At 41.0% G+C, this 15,415-nt stretch overlaps 1 protein-coding gene across 7 annotated transcripts in view; it reads right to left on the reverse strand.

Moving 5' to 3' along the window:
- Window positions 1–15,415, reverse strand: part of LOC146805002 (arylsulfatase D-like) — a 514,533-nt gene that overhangs the window by 223,111 nt on the left and 276,007 nt on the right. For all 7 annotated transcript variants that reach the window (XM_085622151.1, XM_085622150.1, XM_085622152.1 and 4 more), the window contains one exon: window positions 6,380–6,501. In XM_085622151.1, coding sequence (XP_085478277.1) covers window positions 6,380–6,501 — 122 coding nt within the window. The remainder of the gene's footprint in view (window positions 1–6,379; window positions 6,502–15,415) is intronic.

Below are 15,415 nucleotides of genomic sequence, written 5' to 3' on the forward strand. Positions count from 1 at the left end.
GATTTTATCTGTTTCTCTGCACACGAATATGCGTGCAGAGAAACAGTTATAAACATTGCTCTGGAAGACAGGGTGCCTTTCAGCAGCCCCCTGTCTGTCACAGCAATGCCGGCTCTTGCAGGAGGCAGGGAGCTGGTTGGGACGCAGGGGCCTTGTGGCTCCCCCCAAGGGCCCGGAGGAAAAGAGAATGAATCTAAATAAGGGTCAGAAATGAGCAAAAAGCGGCAGAATAAAGGTTTGAAATGAGCAGCAACCATTACCAGCCCGCAAGTCAAGTAAGATGGAAAAAGTAACTAAATGGAATGCCACCTTCGATCTTGTGGATCTAAGTACCTTGTGGGCAATGTTACGTCTACAGACAATACCTTCCAGCTTACTTGCAGTTCTACAGAAATTACACTCACAGATTTAGCCCCAAGTTGAATTTGATTTAAATGAGGACTTGTCGAAAAGATTACCCTTAGAAAATGGGTTACGGCAAAGCTGCGTCCTGGCACCCATATTGTTTCCCTTGTTCCTTGCAGATCTCCCTGTAGTGCCTTTTTCCACCAATTATTTCTCTCTGAAAATTGGGGGTAGGCACATATTGTGCCTCCTCCATACAGACGATCTGACTATTTTAAATCTGACTCAAGCAGGCCTACAGAGAAAATTTAACAAATTTAATAGCTATTGTGAGGAAAATGAACTCAAGGTTAATCCGGAAAAAACAAAAATTGCTTTTGGGAAAAATTTGAAAACGTTTAAATGGCATCTGGGTACTAGGATGGTGGAGGTGGTGTCCTCATACAGATAGCTAGGAATAATGTTCTCTGAAAAGTTGAACTGGGTCCTACACAAAGAATTAGTGGACACACGGGCAGTTTAAACTATAGGAGGCCTTTGGAGGTCCATCTTCGAGCCCCCTTTTCACTGCCTATAATACAATGGTTCCCACACAATGCCGATACAGGGCTGAGTTATTGTCCCAAGGTATGAAGACAAGCTGGGAGAAGAGCAAGGGTAAATGCTTGACAAAGTTTTTAGGTCTCTCAAAAAGTATGATGGGCCCAGCGATAAGACTTAAAGGGGATTTGCAGGCCTGGAATTTCCTGGCCTACAAATAAACTCTGCAGTTCTGGGACAAACTCTGGTCCTCAGAAGTTCAGAAGGTGTCAGTCTTCTGTGCTAATGAAATTATAGGAGTGAGCTCAAATAGGCAGTGTAGGTCATAAACAGATTAGGGAAAATCACTGTGGTCTGTTGAGAGATTTAAGTTGTATCTACACTCCCAGATGCTAAGCTATGACATTTTTATTAAAATTCTGGGTTGGTATGAATATTCGGTGAGAACTTCGATGCATTTTTGGATGCGGTGAATAACTGCACTTGTGGATTAAGGTTCCAAATGTTTAATGTTCATTTTTTAATAGACTGTCTTCATTTTTACAGGACTCATTGTCTGATAATAAAACCGCTTTTTATAAAATATAATATAAAACATCATAACAAAGCACTTGCACTTTTGGTGAATATGGAATATTTAGAAGTGGCATGTGCCCTAGCAACATTTTTAAAAATAAGTTTGGGCTAGCACTGTGATGATTGTAGTTCTAAGATACAGTAGGCGAGCTGGAGGAAGGATAATGAAAATCAAAGGCATATCTTTCTGCTTCGTTGGATCCAGTACTTGTAGCTCTTCCTGGTTGTCTGAAGGTGATTGTAGCAGTTAGCACTGCAGTTAAACAAGTGGCAGGATTGCAAAGCGACATTTGCTAATTGTTTTGTATCTCATTCAGATCAGATTCTGCTAACCTGTACCAGGACTCAGTACATGATAATCAGCCACCTTAATAGGTATGCGTAAGCCATACTGGCAACTAAACATATCTCTATCAGAAAATACACTTTCTGAATCCAGGAACACTACTTCCTGCTTCAGAAAGCAATGAAGTCAGATACTATGATGAAGAACCAGAACATGATTGTGTAAATGTCACAGAATGATGTACCAAACCAAGACCAGACATCGAAGAAATTCCTCTTGAAACAGCAGATCTGACTTTGTTTGTGGATGGTTATTGCCAGAGAGACCATAAGGGATCATTGAAAGTCACCTATGAAATATGTTCCATTTCTGAAATTATTGAAGCACCGTACCTGCCTAATGTAACTTCAGCACAAGAGGCAGAGTTGATTGGATTGACAAGAGATAGTTGCCTTGCAAATAATTTCAATGTCACGATTTATGCAAACAGCCGGTATAGATTTGGAGTGGTACATCATTTTAGGCAGTTGTGGTCACTAAGGGGTTTTATTATATCCTCTGGTACCCCATCAGGAATGGCTTCTATATTCTTGATTTGTTGGAAGTGATACAACAATGAAATGAAATGCTGTGGTCAAGTGTGTGCTGCCCATATGGCTGTAGATGATTTGGTCATGCTGGGATACAAATACGATGACCAGGTAGCAAGATACTGCACACCTGAGTTTGCAACTGTATGATTAAATGAGCAAATCACAGTTCAAGAGACTAAACAAAATGAATCGTGTGAAAATTCGGCTGAAAGTGTACGAAATGTACATTGTGCCTAGTTGAACTCAGTGTAGACTTTATTTAGTAAATTGAGGTATCTCCGGAAGGAAGTATCAGAGGATGAGTGATGAAGGTGTAAAACATTAGGTTTTAAAAAGTTACCAAACTGTGTGGATCACACCTGAATATAAATATGTTCTTTCAGATTTAATTCTACATAACATTGGCTGCTATTTGCATGACCAGACTCATGTGGGAAGGGATGCAATGACAGAGATTTTAATAAGTTCAATTCCGAATTCAGAAATGCTGCAGAAGATCTGTGTCAGAGATGTTTGTTAGAGGAATAATCAGGGAAAGAGGACTGTGATGGTTAGGAGTCACATTTGCAAACAAGAAGGTCCCTTTATAAGACTCCAAGCAGACTTCAATGACATGTCTGATTACAATAGCCTTAAAATATTTTCTTGTGATTGCCCGCTTGTTTTCTAAATGGGTTAAGGCCTACCCTACCCTACCATTACCTCAGACAACATGACAGTTTCCAATTTGTTGTTAAGAGAATTGATACAATGGTTTGGCTTACCAACTTCTATTTAGACGGATCGTGAAAGTCAGTTTAAAAATTAGAATTGAATTGATTTGTATAGCTCTTCAGATTGACCATTTTAGTTATCGTCCTCAATCAGGAGAAGATGAATGACACCATCAAATACAAGCTGTTTATAGTATGTGGGTCAGTTCATCTGAAATCGCCAGATGCTCTTTCTCTTGTTCTCATGAGCATTAAAAGTACCCACACAAAAATGTTGGCCTCTTGCCCCCAAAGTGATAATAAGCATAGTCATGAGATTTGTCTACATTCCCTCAGCAACACATGTATCAATAAATGATGACACTGTATTAGATTACTGCAAAGATCTGGCTAATGTGGGGAAAATTGTCTCTTTGGAATCAGCACTGTCAAAAGAAAATCAGAGCCATCCCCTGCAACAAGGTCACTGGATTCTGGTGAAAAAGCATGCCCGCAAAGCGTGTATTGAAGATGGCTGGGAAGATTCTTAACACATTGCGCTTGTAACTGTTACACTTCACAGCAGTGTTAGTTTCTCGCAGTGGGTCCACGCGGCTCACACAGGAAGAATGTGGATGGCGAATGAAGAAGTGGTGACAATAATCACTGATTTACAGAGCCAAGCTCAAGTTCACTCTGTGGATCCCCAGAGAGTGTGAAGAAAATGTTGAAACTGGTGAAGTTGCTGCTGATGAAAGCTGCTTCCTGGTGAAGGTACGAACAGCCAGTTTCAATTCAAAAGTCAGAGTGAAGAACTGTTGTAAAGTTATGAGCAAACGCGAGAAGAAATAGTCTCTGACTTGCCAAGTGAAAGGTTCCAGTTGAAACTTTGTCTCACAAGAACCCCCAAAGATAGAAAGTAGTTCAAAGTCAGTTGAGTTGCTGGTGCTGATCCAAGCACAAGTTCATTGGCTAGTGAAGAAGGCTCAGCAGCAGTAGTCAAAAGTAAAGTAGCAAGATTCCTAACACCAAAGACAGTGAAAAGAACTTGCAAGAGAAAAGACTGGAAGAATGTAAGGTTAGAATCAATAAAGAAAGAACCAATAAAGGAAGAAACAGAAATCAATTCAGAAAACAATGAGAGTGAATTGCCTGTTGCTAACAGACTAGCAAGAAAGAGAATTCCAAAAAGAAAGTACACTTTACTTGAATGGGCATATCTTGGGTCTGTGTCTGAAGAAGAAGAGCCAGATGCACAGTGCTTTAAATGGGAAAAAAATAGTGCAGGTACTCATTTACATGTGGTGAGTGGGCGGGGCTAAAGGCAAACATGCGAAGTTTATTGGCTTAATTAATAGTTGCAGCACACACGAGAAATGTGTTTCTATAAATAAATCAGGTTAATTCCTTATACAAAATAAGTCAAACAGTATTTTAACCTTTCCTTATTTTGTAATATTTATTTCACAAAAACACGCACACACAAGCAGTCAAACAGACACACATAAGCAGACACTCACACAAAAGAATCAGGTGGGACTAAAGCCCTTTCAACCTCCCATGGCTTTTCTGGTTGTGCTGTCACTGGGCTGCCTCCATTCCTTGCAACAAACACAGCATGACAGCAAACACTGGGATATCATGCAAATGAGCCCACGCTGATAGTTCAGCGGGGGCTCAGCTCAGGGCTATAAAAGTGATTTGGCTGAACAAAGAGACAGGCTACCAACACTAAAGGCCAATGCACCTACCCTCTATGAGTACCGGTACTCTCCACGCCCGTAGAGAAGTGCCGGTACTCAGGGTGATAAAAATAAGAAGTGCTGGTACTCAGTACCGGTGAGTACCGGCCCATTTAAAGCACTGCAGATACAGAGATCTATAGTTCAATAAACTAATGCCAATTCATTTTTTAAAACGAGCTAGAAAAGAAGCCACCTTAAACTTTTGCAAATCCTACAATGGGGAATAAGCATTGAATTTTGCAAAAGAATCCAGATGCAGAAATAAAGCTTTGAGATTAAGTGATATGGTAAAACGAATAACCTTTAAGTTGGGTTAGATTTTTGTTTGTTTTATTAGCCATATACTATATACCAGTAACTGCATTCCAGTCTCCCTCACAGTAGAAGCTATTGTTACCAAATGTAAAAGTGTATGTAAATGATGATGCATCTAATGAATGTGGTATATGTTTGGAAAGGCAGTAATTATAAATTATGTTTTTATTGAGTTAATGTACTGTTACCTCTAATTTAATTGTTAAGTAGGTGTAGCTGAATTCACAAATGTCTGAAGTTCCATACATATGCTAATGAGACTGCTTGGTGGGAAATCAACACTAGTACCAGCAGAGGAAGATCAATCAGAATGGGTATTGCCAAAATTGTAGGGCAATTGTTTTTTATAGGGAGCAGAACAGAAAGTTAGTTCCAGTGCCTCGAGATGACCCTTACTTTGTAGCGGTGGGGAGAAACTGGAAGCACTCTTGGTAGCAAACAGAAGCCAGGCTGGGGAAAAATTATGATTGATGTTTCAGGGACTTGGACATTTTTCCAAAAGAGTTTGCTCTTTTTCTTGTAAAATGGAAAACTGGGGCCAAAATCTTTGCAGAAGGCTTTTAGAATAATGATAATATTTCCAATCTCCCTGGATGACGAAGCTGAAAAGAGCAGTTCTACTTTGTACCCAGAGACCCTGCAAGACTGAACATATCTATCAGAAATGAGGAATTCAGTTTTTTTTTTTTAAACTCCTAAAAGGAGAGTAGAATACTATGTCTTCTGATGTGCCCTTGCTTGATACTGGAGTATGAGGATGCCATATGGCCTGGGTTGCTGCTAAGCGGTGGTATAACAGTGGATCCAGTGGCCCATATTGAACTCTGCTTGCAGCTGTGAACCTACTTGAAAGTCCTATGCCTGACTGCGTACAGATGAGGAGAGATACACTGTCTGAAGGTTCCTTTATGATTGCAAAAACAAAATTAGTACAACCTCGACTGCAGATGCCCAGCAAGCAGTGCCTTTGTCCACTCTTTTATTTTGAATTCCTGGGTAATAACTTAAAGAAATGTACAAGCTGAAGCTATGGGAAAAGATGGGGCTGTATGGACATGCTTACAATTTCAAAAAACATACAAGTCCCACTCGAGTTTTCTCAATACCTGCTTTAAAAATACTAATATTTAAATGAAATAGAGACAGAAAAGACATCATTCAATCTAAACATTCAGAACATCAGAATATAGAAATAGAGAAAGCTATTCCTTCTAAATCACCCTCCATGCAAAGTCAATCTTTCATTGTTTGAAAACATCTGTAGTGGGACTATGTAGTGTCTCAAACCTGATCTCAGTGGATATCGGCCAGTCATAAAGGCTGCTCTGCTCGGGGTGCAAAGTGGTGCAGCGGCTATATGATGTGTAAGTTTCACTCCTTCTTTTGCTAGTCGGTCAATGTTGGGGGTCCTGGAATGAAAAATGAACATTTGATTTAAAAAACATGGCCACTATCACCCTAAAACCCTGGTGAAAGCAGGTACCCGAGAAATAGGGATAATGTTACTTACCTTGTAAGCATCTATTCATCCCATGCCCTGCTGTAGATTTGCATGCTGTGCACACACCTGCTATCTAGTGTGGGGCTCAGACTTTTACAACTTGTTTTTCTTCAAAGCCTTTCGAATAATGGGATGTAGTGGGGACTCCTCTTCAAGGCAATGTGCATGGCCATCGACTCCATCTTCAGATTGTTTATAGATATCAGATGTGGGTATAGTAGAGCTAGATAGCATTCATAGTGATGGCCATGAAGTGTGAAGGACAATATCTAAAATATGTGTACATTATCTGGAACAATCAATGACTTCTGGAGAGGTGGGTGGGTGCATGTGAATATACAGCACTACATGCGATAAACAGATCTTGCAAGGTAAGTAACATAATCCATTTGCAGCATGTGTGACTGTAGATGCACATGCTGCTCATGGACTGTTAAGCACTTCTCCTCATGCAGTGGCTAGCCACTGGTTGTTGCAGGTGCTTGGAATAAAGTTCTCAGTACTGCTTGTCCTACATGTGCCTGTAGGAAGGCAAGGACATCCACACAGTAGTGTTTGGTAAATGTGTGTGGAGTTCACCAAGTAGCTGCTTTATGAATGTTATCTAGGAAAGCCATGAAAGCCACTTCCTTCTAGTATAATGTGCCCGTGGGGGGACAGATAAGTTCCTCTTGGTCTTGATATATAAGCTTGAATGTATTTGACTATCCATCTAGTAATACCCACTTTGGATATAGTGTAATCCTGCCTGGGGCTAGAGAAAGCTACAAACAGCTGTTGTGTTATCCTAAATGATTTTGTTCTGTCAATGTAGTATGGTAGTGCTCTTTCAACATCGTAAGTGTGAAGCATTCTCTCAGCTGCCAAATGCCAAATGGGAAAGAAACCTGGCAGCTTAATAGTTTGGTTAAGATAATAGGACAACAGAACTTTAGGCAAAAATGTTGCATTAGGTCTTAGGACTACTCTGTTCTTATGTAATGGAAAGAACAGCTCCTCTAAAGTGAGAACTTGTATTTCACTAAATCTTCCTAAAGAGGTGATTACAACTACAAATTCCGCTTTGCAAGAAAGATACTTATTTTGACAGGAATCTAAGGACTCAAAAGGGGGCCCCATGGGTCTAGTTAGTACCACATTGAGGTTCCATGTTGGAGCCGGTAGTTCTTGGAGGTATTACCCTTTTCAGACCCTCCATGAATGCTTTGAGAACAGGTATTTTAAACAGTGAACACAGTTCTCTGTTTTGTAAATACAGAGCCATAGCTGCAAGGTAAATATGTATGGATGTGTAAGCTAGACCTGACCAGACCGTAGGAGATGTAGTAGGCAGCATAACACATTTTGTACTGTCTGATTCAGTCACTCAAAACTCAGTTTATTCAGACTGTAGTCTTTAAACTATTACATCATAAAAACAATAAGCTTACAACAAATACTCCATAATTTTAAAAGTGACATAAAACAACATAGGACAAATTCATAAACCTTCATTATAGTATCAGCCTAGTTCATAAATAGAACCTCAGTAACACTTCTTTTATAGATATTCCATGTCTCCCGGAATATTTCATAAAAACAATTTGCAATGAGTGCCTCACAAATATAAAATTCTATAAACCTATAAAAAAATTATGTAATTATTTCATAATGGGATTAGAACATTTAATAAATTCTAGTATACCTCTCTAACACTTATTTTATAGAAGTGATAACACTCACTGATGCACATGTTATATCCAGGCACCTCATGTACATCAGGAAAGTTATTGCTTGTCTCCTCTCCCTCACACCATATTTCCTTAGACTAGGTCTCAACAATATTTTCCTCTGATGTAGAAACCAGAAACAATCTAAAAGAATGTGCAGAAGATCACATTTAGTTTTTAAACTGCTCTTACAAATGTTGTTATCTTCTATGAGAAACTTCTTTGCAGGCAAGGTGAAAACTGGATTCTTGTTGTACATTATGTTTTTTTGCCATTCTTTTAACTATATTGTGGAGCCTTTGCATGAGGGTCTCCGCCAATTTTAATTCACTATTTTTAATCTCAATTTGATGCAGAATTGAGATTTTAAGAAATTACTCGGGTCATTTCAGTTCCAAAATCTAATCACACTCGCGTAAACTAAATAATTCCAAGCTGTTAGGCTAGTCCAAATGGCCTGAATCCAAAAGGAGGGTGGCAGAGTCAAAAGACATTTCAAGTACCTACCTTTCGCCAGGTCCCAATTAGTTTTTCCAATCAAGCTAATCACCTCCACTCCATACTAGAGTTGGGGTTGAATCATAGCTTGAAAGGCAGCTAGGAACAGTCTTAAGGAGGGCCCTATATTTGCTTTACTAAAGTTCTTAAGGCTACTTACCTTTGAAAATGCTTGAGAGGAAGCAAGATGGAGGCTGCGTGAGTCAGCCATAGGTGGCTCCCAGCGCTGGCGGTTTTCAAAAGTGAAGTAATGGTGACGCCGTCAAAAGAATGCTAAGTCATCGACAAGTTTTCGGCCCCCTCGTACCAGCCAATAACCTACTTTGGGTCACGATACTGGTGGAACAGGCGGAGCAATTGATTGCTGGCTGCAGGTGTCTCGAACACGCACTGGCTGCTCTGCCCGGGTGCTGCGACGCGGATAGTTCGTGGGCCGAGATGGGGCCAAAGGCAAGCACGAGAGGGAGAGGCGCTCTCCAGCAAGTGAGGAGTCAAGCATCCCCTCACTTGAGTGTGACGGATGCAGAAGCGGCTCCGGCGGCTCCAGCGACGGAGCAAGCCGGGCGAAAGCAAAAGGTCCGGACGGAGAATCCCCCGGACGGGAAGGGGAGGGGTGTAGTCCCCCAGCCACAGCGGACTGGCGCTTCAAGTTTTGGATTTGCTTACAGGAGCAGAGAACAGCGCTCCTTCACATGAAACGGAACAGCAAAGCCAGACCCCAGGTCAAGGTAGCAGTCAGTGCCCACAGACCGGTAAGTCTTTGTTGGGCTTAGAGGTACCAGGGGGCCTTGTGGAGTCGGAGATACATGGCAGGATAGTGTCAGGAGACTTGATAAAAGGGGAGCAAGGGGCTCAGGAGGCTTCCTCCTCTGGACATTTTCAAACTTCACAACAGTCTCTACAAGTAGAGGGTGGACATTCAGAGCAGAACGCAGTGCAAAATGAAACCGGGGCGGGCGGAGGTTCTACCGGACAGGAATGAAACTGGGGCGGGCGGAGGTTCTACCGGACAGGAACAATCAGTCAGGTTGGAGCCAGCCCAAAGCTCTCAAGTGCAAGTGCAAGATCAATCTGTTATAATTGCGATGGAGAAGATTCCGGGAACCAAAAAAAAGCCCTCTAGTAAAGCACAAACTGCGACTAGTGGTTCACGCGAAGAATCCCTCTTAAATTAGCACCCACATCCTAGGAGGTAACGCAAGATCCCTCAAGACACTACATGCGAGGAGTGAACGGTGTTTGGTAAAACAAAACCAGAAGCCCAACATGCAGCCGAGGGCTTCTCATTTTTTACAAGGCCGGATTTTTGTCACTATACAGTCGAGTGTCGCTGGTGTCTCTGAAAAATTATCAAACCCTTTCAGGAGAAAGGGGCTCAAGCCTTCCTCCTAAATCCAGCACGGCTGAAAGTTATATGGAATGAGCGAAATACATTTTTCACATCAGAAATCAAAGCCAAAGAGTGCTTAAGCGCAGGTAGGGTCTGATTCCGAGATTTTGAGTATCTTGATCTTGATTTCTGATCTTGACTTCAACTCATTGATAACCTGGCGCCGGAAAGGTTTTTTTGTTGTTGTTTGTTTTAGTTAGATCCTGACTCGGCTTGACTGTTTGTACTCTGTTTGTACTCTTTTCAGCTTTTTGGAAGTTAGGGGACTCAACTATAATAGGCTTCCAGGGCTGGAATGGATAGCTCTTTTCTCCTCTCTCTTTTGTTTCTATCTATCTTACATCTTCTCTTATTTGTTGTGTTTCTTACTGGCCTCTTTTCTCATATTTTATATTCCTTCTTATACTTTCATATCTTCGCTCTCACTATTTTTGGAGGTATTCTTGGCATTTTTTTGGTTGTGATAAGGGCCACTAGAGTGACGGGATGTATAGGGGAGTGCAAAGATCTGGATTTTACTGGAGGGAAGAAGAACGATGTTCTTCCTTATGTATGGTGTTTCGCCTGTGTACTCCCAAGGGGTGGAAAGGGAGCCGGGAAGGAGGCGAGGGGGAGAAAGAAAGGGGAGGGTTAATATGCCACATATGGAGGGAAGTGCGACAATATAGTTAAGGAAATAATATATTCACTAATAAGGAAGCTTATGCCACTGCAGGGAGCACCACCATTCATCCAACACAGACCGAGACAGGTCTGTTGCCACACAGTGTGGGGTGGGGGGTGGGAAATTGCTGGGGCTGGGCTTCCTCGAGTGGGGGTGGGGAGTGTGCGGGGGGGAGTGGGAGGGATGGGGGAGAAAACTCAGGAAGGCAATAAATCAGAGCAATTTAAGAAGCAAGACAGGAAGGACTAGGAGGAAATGGTTCATCAATCAAGTCGGCTATCTCAAGAATTTTTGGGATGGGTAGACTGTCTATTTTTTCTATAAACATCGGTGGCTTGAATGATAGGGGGAAGAGAGATAGGTCAAATCAGTTATTACGAACTATGGGAGCGGATATAATTTGCCAACAGGAAACACATATTACAAGGCAAAAAAGAGGGCTTAACGCGATTCAAGGGTACACGCAGGTGATCTTCGCATCTCAGACCACTACAACTAGAGGGGTCTCAATCCACGTCTCTAATCGAATGCCACAAGTCGAGCGTACACTTTCAGATAAATGGGGTGAGTGTGCTATAGCATCAATAGCAAGGAGACTAACACGTTGTACGATTTATGGGTCCAATTTTGATGACCCGGACATATTGAAAGAGCGTGAGTTAGAACTAGCGTCTTGGCCATCCCCCCAGGTCATCTGCGGGGGTTTCAATATCAATCTAGATGCAGATAAGCCATTTTTGAATAAATACTTAGGAAGGAAGCCACAAGTCTTTAAGGCATTAGAGGCTCTGGTAAAACACACAAGATGACAAGCCGTGGGTTAGTCGATATGTGGTCTCATCGAAAGCCCGGGGAGGCAGGTATCACATCTTATTCCTGCCCCCATAAGAAATACATTAGACTGGACTATTTTTTTAATCTCTGTTAGTCTTATAGAGGGCACTAATATCTGGAGATTATCAAAAGTCGGACCACAATCCTTTAATGTTGGAAATACCAATACTGGGAATCGATCGGCTAAGCACCAAATGAACATTCAATAGGAAACTGTTGGTTACCGAAGGGTTCACCGAACATATTCGGGGGAGGAACCATCAGTACTTTGAAATGAATAGATCTAGCTCGTCAAGAGAAGTGGTATGGGACGCCTTTAAGGCAAGGTTAAGGGGAGAGATGATTCGTTTTGTAGGTTTCCGTATCAATCTATTCATAATATCTCGTCCGTGACACTGCAAGAACTTGAGGTAAACCCCCCTCTTATCAGGCAGGAACTAAAGGAAGATATGACAATAGGGAAATTTAAAGAAGTGCTTCAAGGGATGGCCTCAGGAAAGGCTGCAGGTCCGGAAGGTATCCCTATGGAAATATATAGGGTTTTACAGATGGAGCTTACCCCCCCTTCTTTTGGATCTATTTATCGCGATTCAGCTGAGGGGAATCCCGCCTCTATCTTGGCTGGAGACTAATATTGTCCTTTTTTTTAAAGAAAGGGAAAATGGCAGATGACCCATCCTCATATAGACCAATAACCTTGATAAATGCTGATGAAAAGCTATATTCCAAAATCATTGCGTGTAGATTGGCTAGAATTACTACACCTCTGGTAAGTCCGTGGCAGCACGGCTTTATACCAAGGAGAGGGACTACAGATCATATTCGCAGGGCAATATCATTGTTTGATATAGCAGAAGCTTCAGGGGAGCAGATGTCCCTAATACTACTCGATGCACAAAAGGCGTTCAATCAGGTTGAATGGACATATCTTTGGGACAATCTTCGTAAAAAGGGTTTTGGCCCACTTATATTAACAGCCATAAAAGCCATGTACATCCAATCTTCTGCAAGGATTCAATTGATGGGTAGGGAAACAAAAAAGATAATGATAGCCCCGTAAACAAGACAGGGCTGCCCTTGCTCCCCTATCCTTTTCGCATTATATATCGATCCACTTATAAACGCAATCCTACAAGACCAACATATCAGACCATTTGTGGTTAAGGGGTGTTTAAAACCAAGGAGTTAGCGTACCCTGACGATTTAGCTGTCACCACCGCTGACCCAATTGGTGCATTAGCAAGGATTGAGGAGCTGGCACGAGAATTAGGCAGAAACTCAGGGTATGGCTTGAATACAGACAAGACCAACTAATTATCACATAAGGTAGTGGTGGATATATCGTCGCACAACCAAACAAATACTTTACAGATAAAGAGGTATTCGTGTCAACTAAATCCAATTTTACAAGGTCAAACGTTTAACAGGTGCCCACTCGGGGTAAAATACCCCACTACCAAGGGTATCAATCACACAGGCCATGAAAGGCTTGTGAAGACAGTACAAACACAAGAACCCCGGCACTCTGATTGTGTATATAGACAATTCCAAATACAAGTCTCTTGAGGCGGAAAGACGAGATAATGTGAGAAAGTGGCCCCTGACACAGAGAACATCCAGGAATACACATGTATATCATTAAAACACTGATTTATTCATTGAAGGAGTATTCAAAAACATATGTCAAAAAGCATTGCATCTCATATCAAAAGGTTCTCGTAATAGTGAGTAGTTTTATGAAGTTCTTGACAGTCCAGTTCTTGACATAAAAACAGCCAACGCGCGTTTCGTCACCACCGTGACTTCCTCAAGGCTGTGAAAATAATCATAAATGTACAAAATTGGTATATACATACATAAAAGGCATAGAAAAAACTGAACATTTGACGTTGCTTTTTAATTCTAAAACAAACAAAGTCTCCTTAAACTTAAAATAAACAATGTAAGTGAAGGAAACACCGCAAAGTAGCGTGATCATAATTCACCCTAATCAGAGATATGAAAGATTGAGAATGTAAAAGAAAAATAAAGGAAAAATAAATAAAGGAAGAGGAAGAAAAAAGCAAGAATAAAAGATGGAGAGTAACTGAAGAACGACCGGTAAACTCTATTTGGAAACTTCAAGTGCATAACCATAGACCTCACCTAAATAAACGTCTAGAAAATACTAACATTTAAAGAGATCAAATTCAACAGACCCTATATTCCAGTGAATGTAAGAGAACATTTTAAGTTCCCAGTTGTAAAAATTAGAATCAAAGTTAGTACCATCTGTTTTGAAGCTCGCAAAATGGGGGTGGCTTCCGTATACCTAATCCCCTATGAATTCCGATATTCTGAATACTTGTAGAGTCCCAGGATCTAGTTCCAAGGTTTGAACTAACTGAGAACGGGAGAAAGTGAGGAGAAGTGTAAAAACCACAACACGTAAAGTGGATAAACGTTAATTCTGTTAGATACCGATTTATAAAGTAACACTTACATTTGGAAAATGTGTAATCGTGATGGTCTTTGTCGTCCAGACACTATGTACCCGCACATTAGGGAACCATGATAAGGCCCTATCATTCAGCGACAAAGAGAAGGATAAACATGAAGAAGCGAGCATAAAAGGTAGAGCATTTTGGTTACAAAAAAGTGTTCAAAACACGTCTTATGTTACTTGAACGAGTCTGTTGATGTCTAAAAAGTCATGTTTATAAAAAATATATGGGATTCCAAATCCCTAATTACTACTAGAGCGATAAGATACTAAGGGGCAAAAAAGATTTCAAAATGAGCAGACGTGAGAAAGGACCGAAAAACACTAAAAATCTTTAGAGTTTCTTACAAAATACCATTAGTTGACCGCTTATCTAGCAGGCTTGATGTGGTATCCAACCTTGCGAACGAGAGATCATTCATTACTTACGAACAACAATTTTTATCTTAAGGCTCAAAATGGAGCCGCCATTTCAGTATATATAACCCGTGCTCATATTGTACGTTTCTACAGACTACAACGTTTATTCCGAGTAGTATTTAGATGCCTAAAAAGTCCCAAATAGTGATGGGACATGTTACGATAGAGGATTGCATATCCAATAACAAGTATTAGCTTTACTAATCTCAGTTTGCTCGAAACAAGCTTACGCTCACTTGCTCCTTCGCTAATTTCCAATTGAAAGGACATGTTGCTCCCGCTTACCTTGGGGGACGATGTATCTGCTACAAAAAGTTCCACCGTCCGTTGCAGCAAAAGCGTTTCTTGTTTTCCCCTCACCATTGAATTTAAATACACATGGAAACAGGAAGACGCTAACGCGTAATTAGCCGGTCAACCAATAATTAGACGACGGACTTGTCATTACTAGAAAAACATCCGCCATTTTGGAAAGGGAGAGCCTATACAAGTTAAAATGTAGGTTGATTGTCCGTAAGCTTAGTAACAGGTCCTTAATTTAAGGATATGTATTTATCTAACCTATAATAACTCTAGAGTAGTCTGTAGACCTCTTTGGGGTGTTTGAAAAAGCGATCAAAATTCTAGAAGCAAAAAAAGAAAAAAATTAAACCCGACACCTAATCGGACGATTTGATATGCAAATAGTTGTATAGACGACGGAAAGTCGTGCATAACACTGTCAATGCGTGACAAGCATGTACTATAAAAAAAAAACAATAAGAAGAGAAGAGAAAAGGGAGACAAGCCACAAACAGCAGTGCCCACCATTCAAGCATAGCCAGA

Source organism: Triturus cristatus, chromosome 8 (assembly GCF_964204655.1).
Source record: "Triturus cristatus chromosome 8, aTriCri1.1, whole genome shotgun sequence".
Taxonomy (NCBI): domain Eukaryota; kingdom Metazoa; phylum Chordata; class Amphibia; order Caudata; family Salamandridae; genus Triturus; species Triturus cristatus.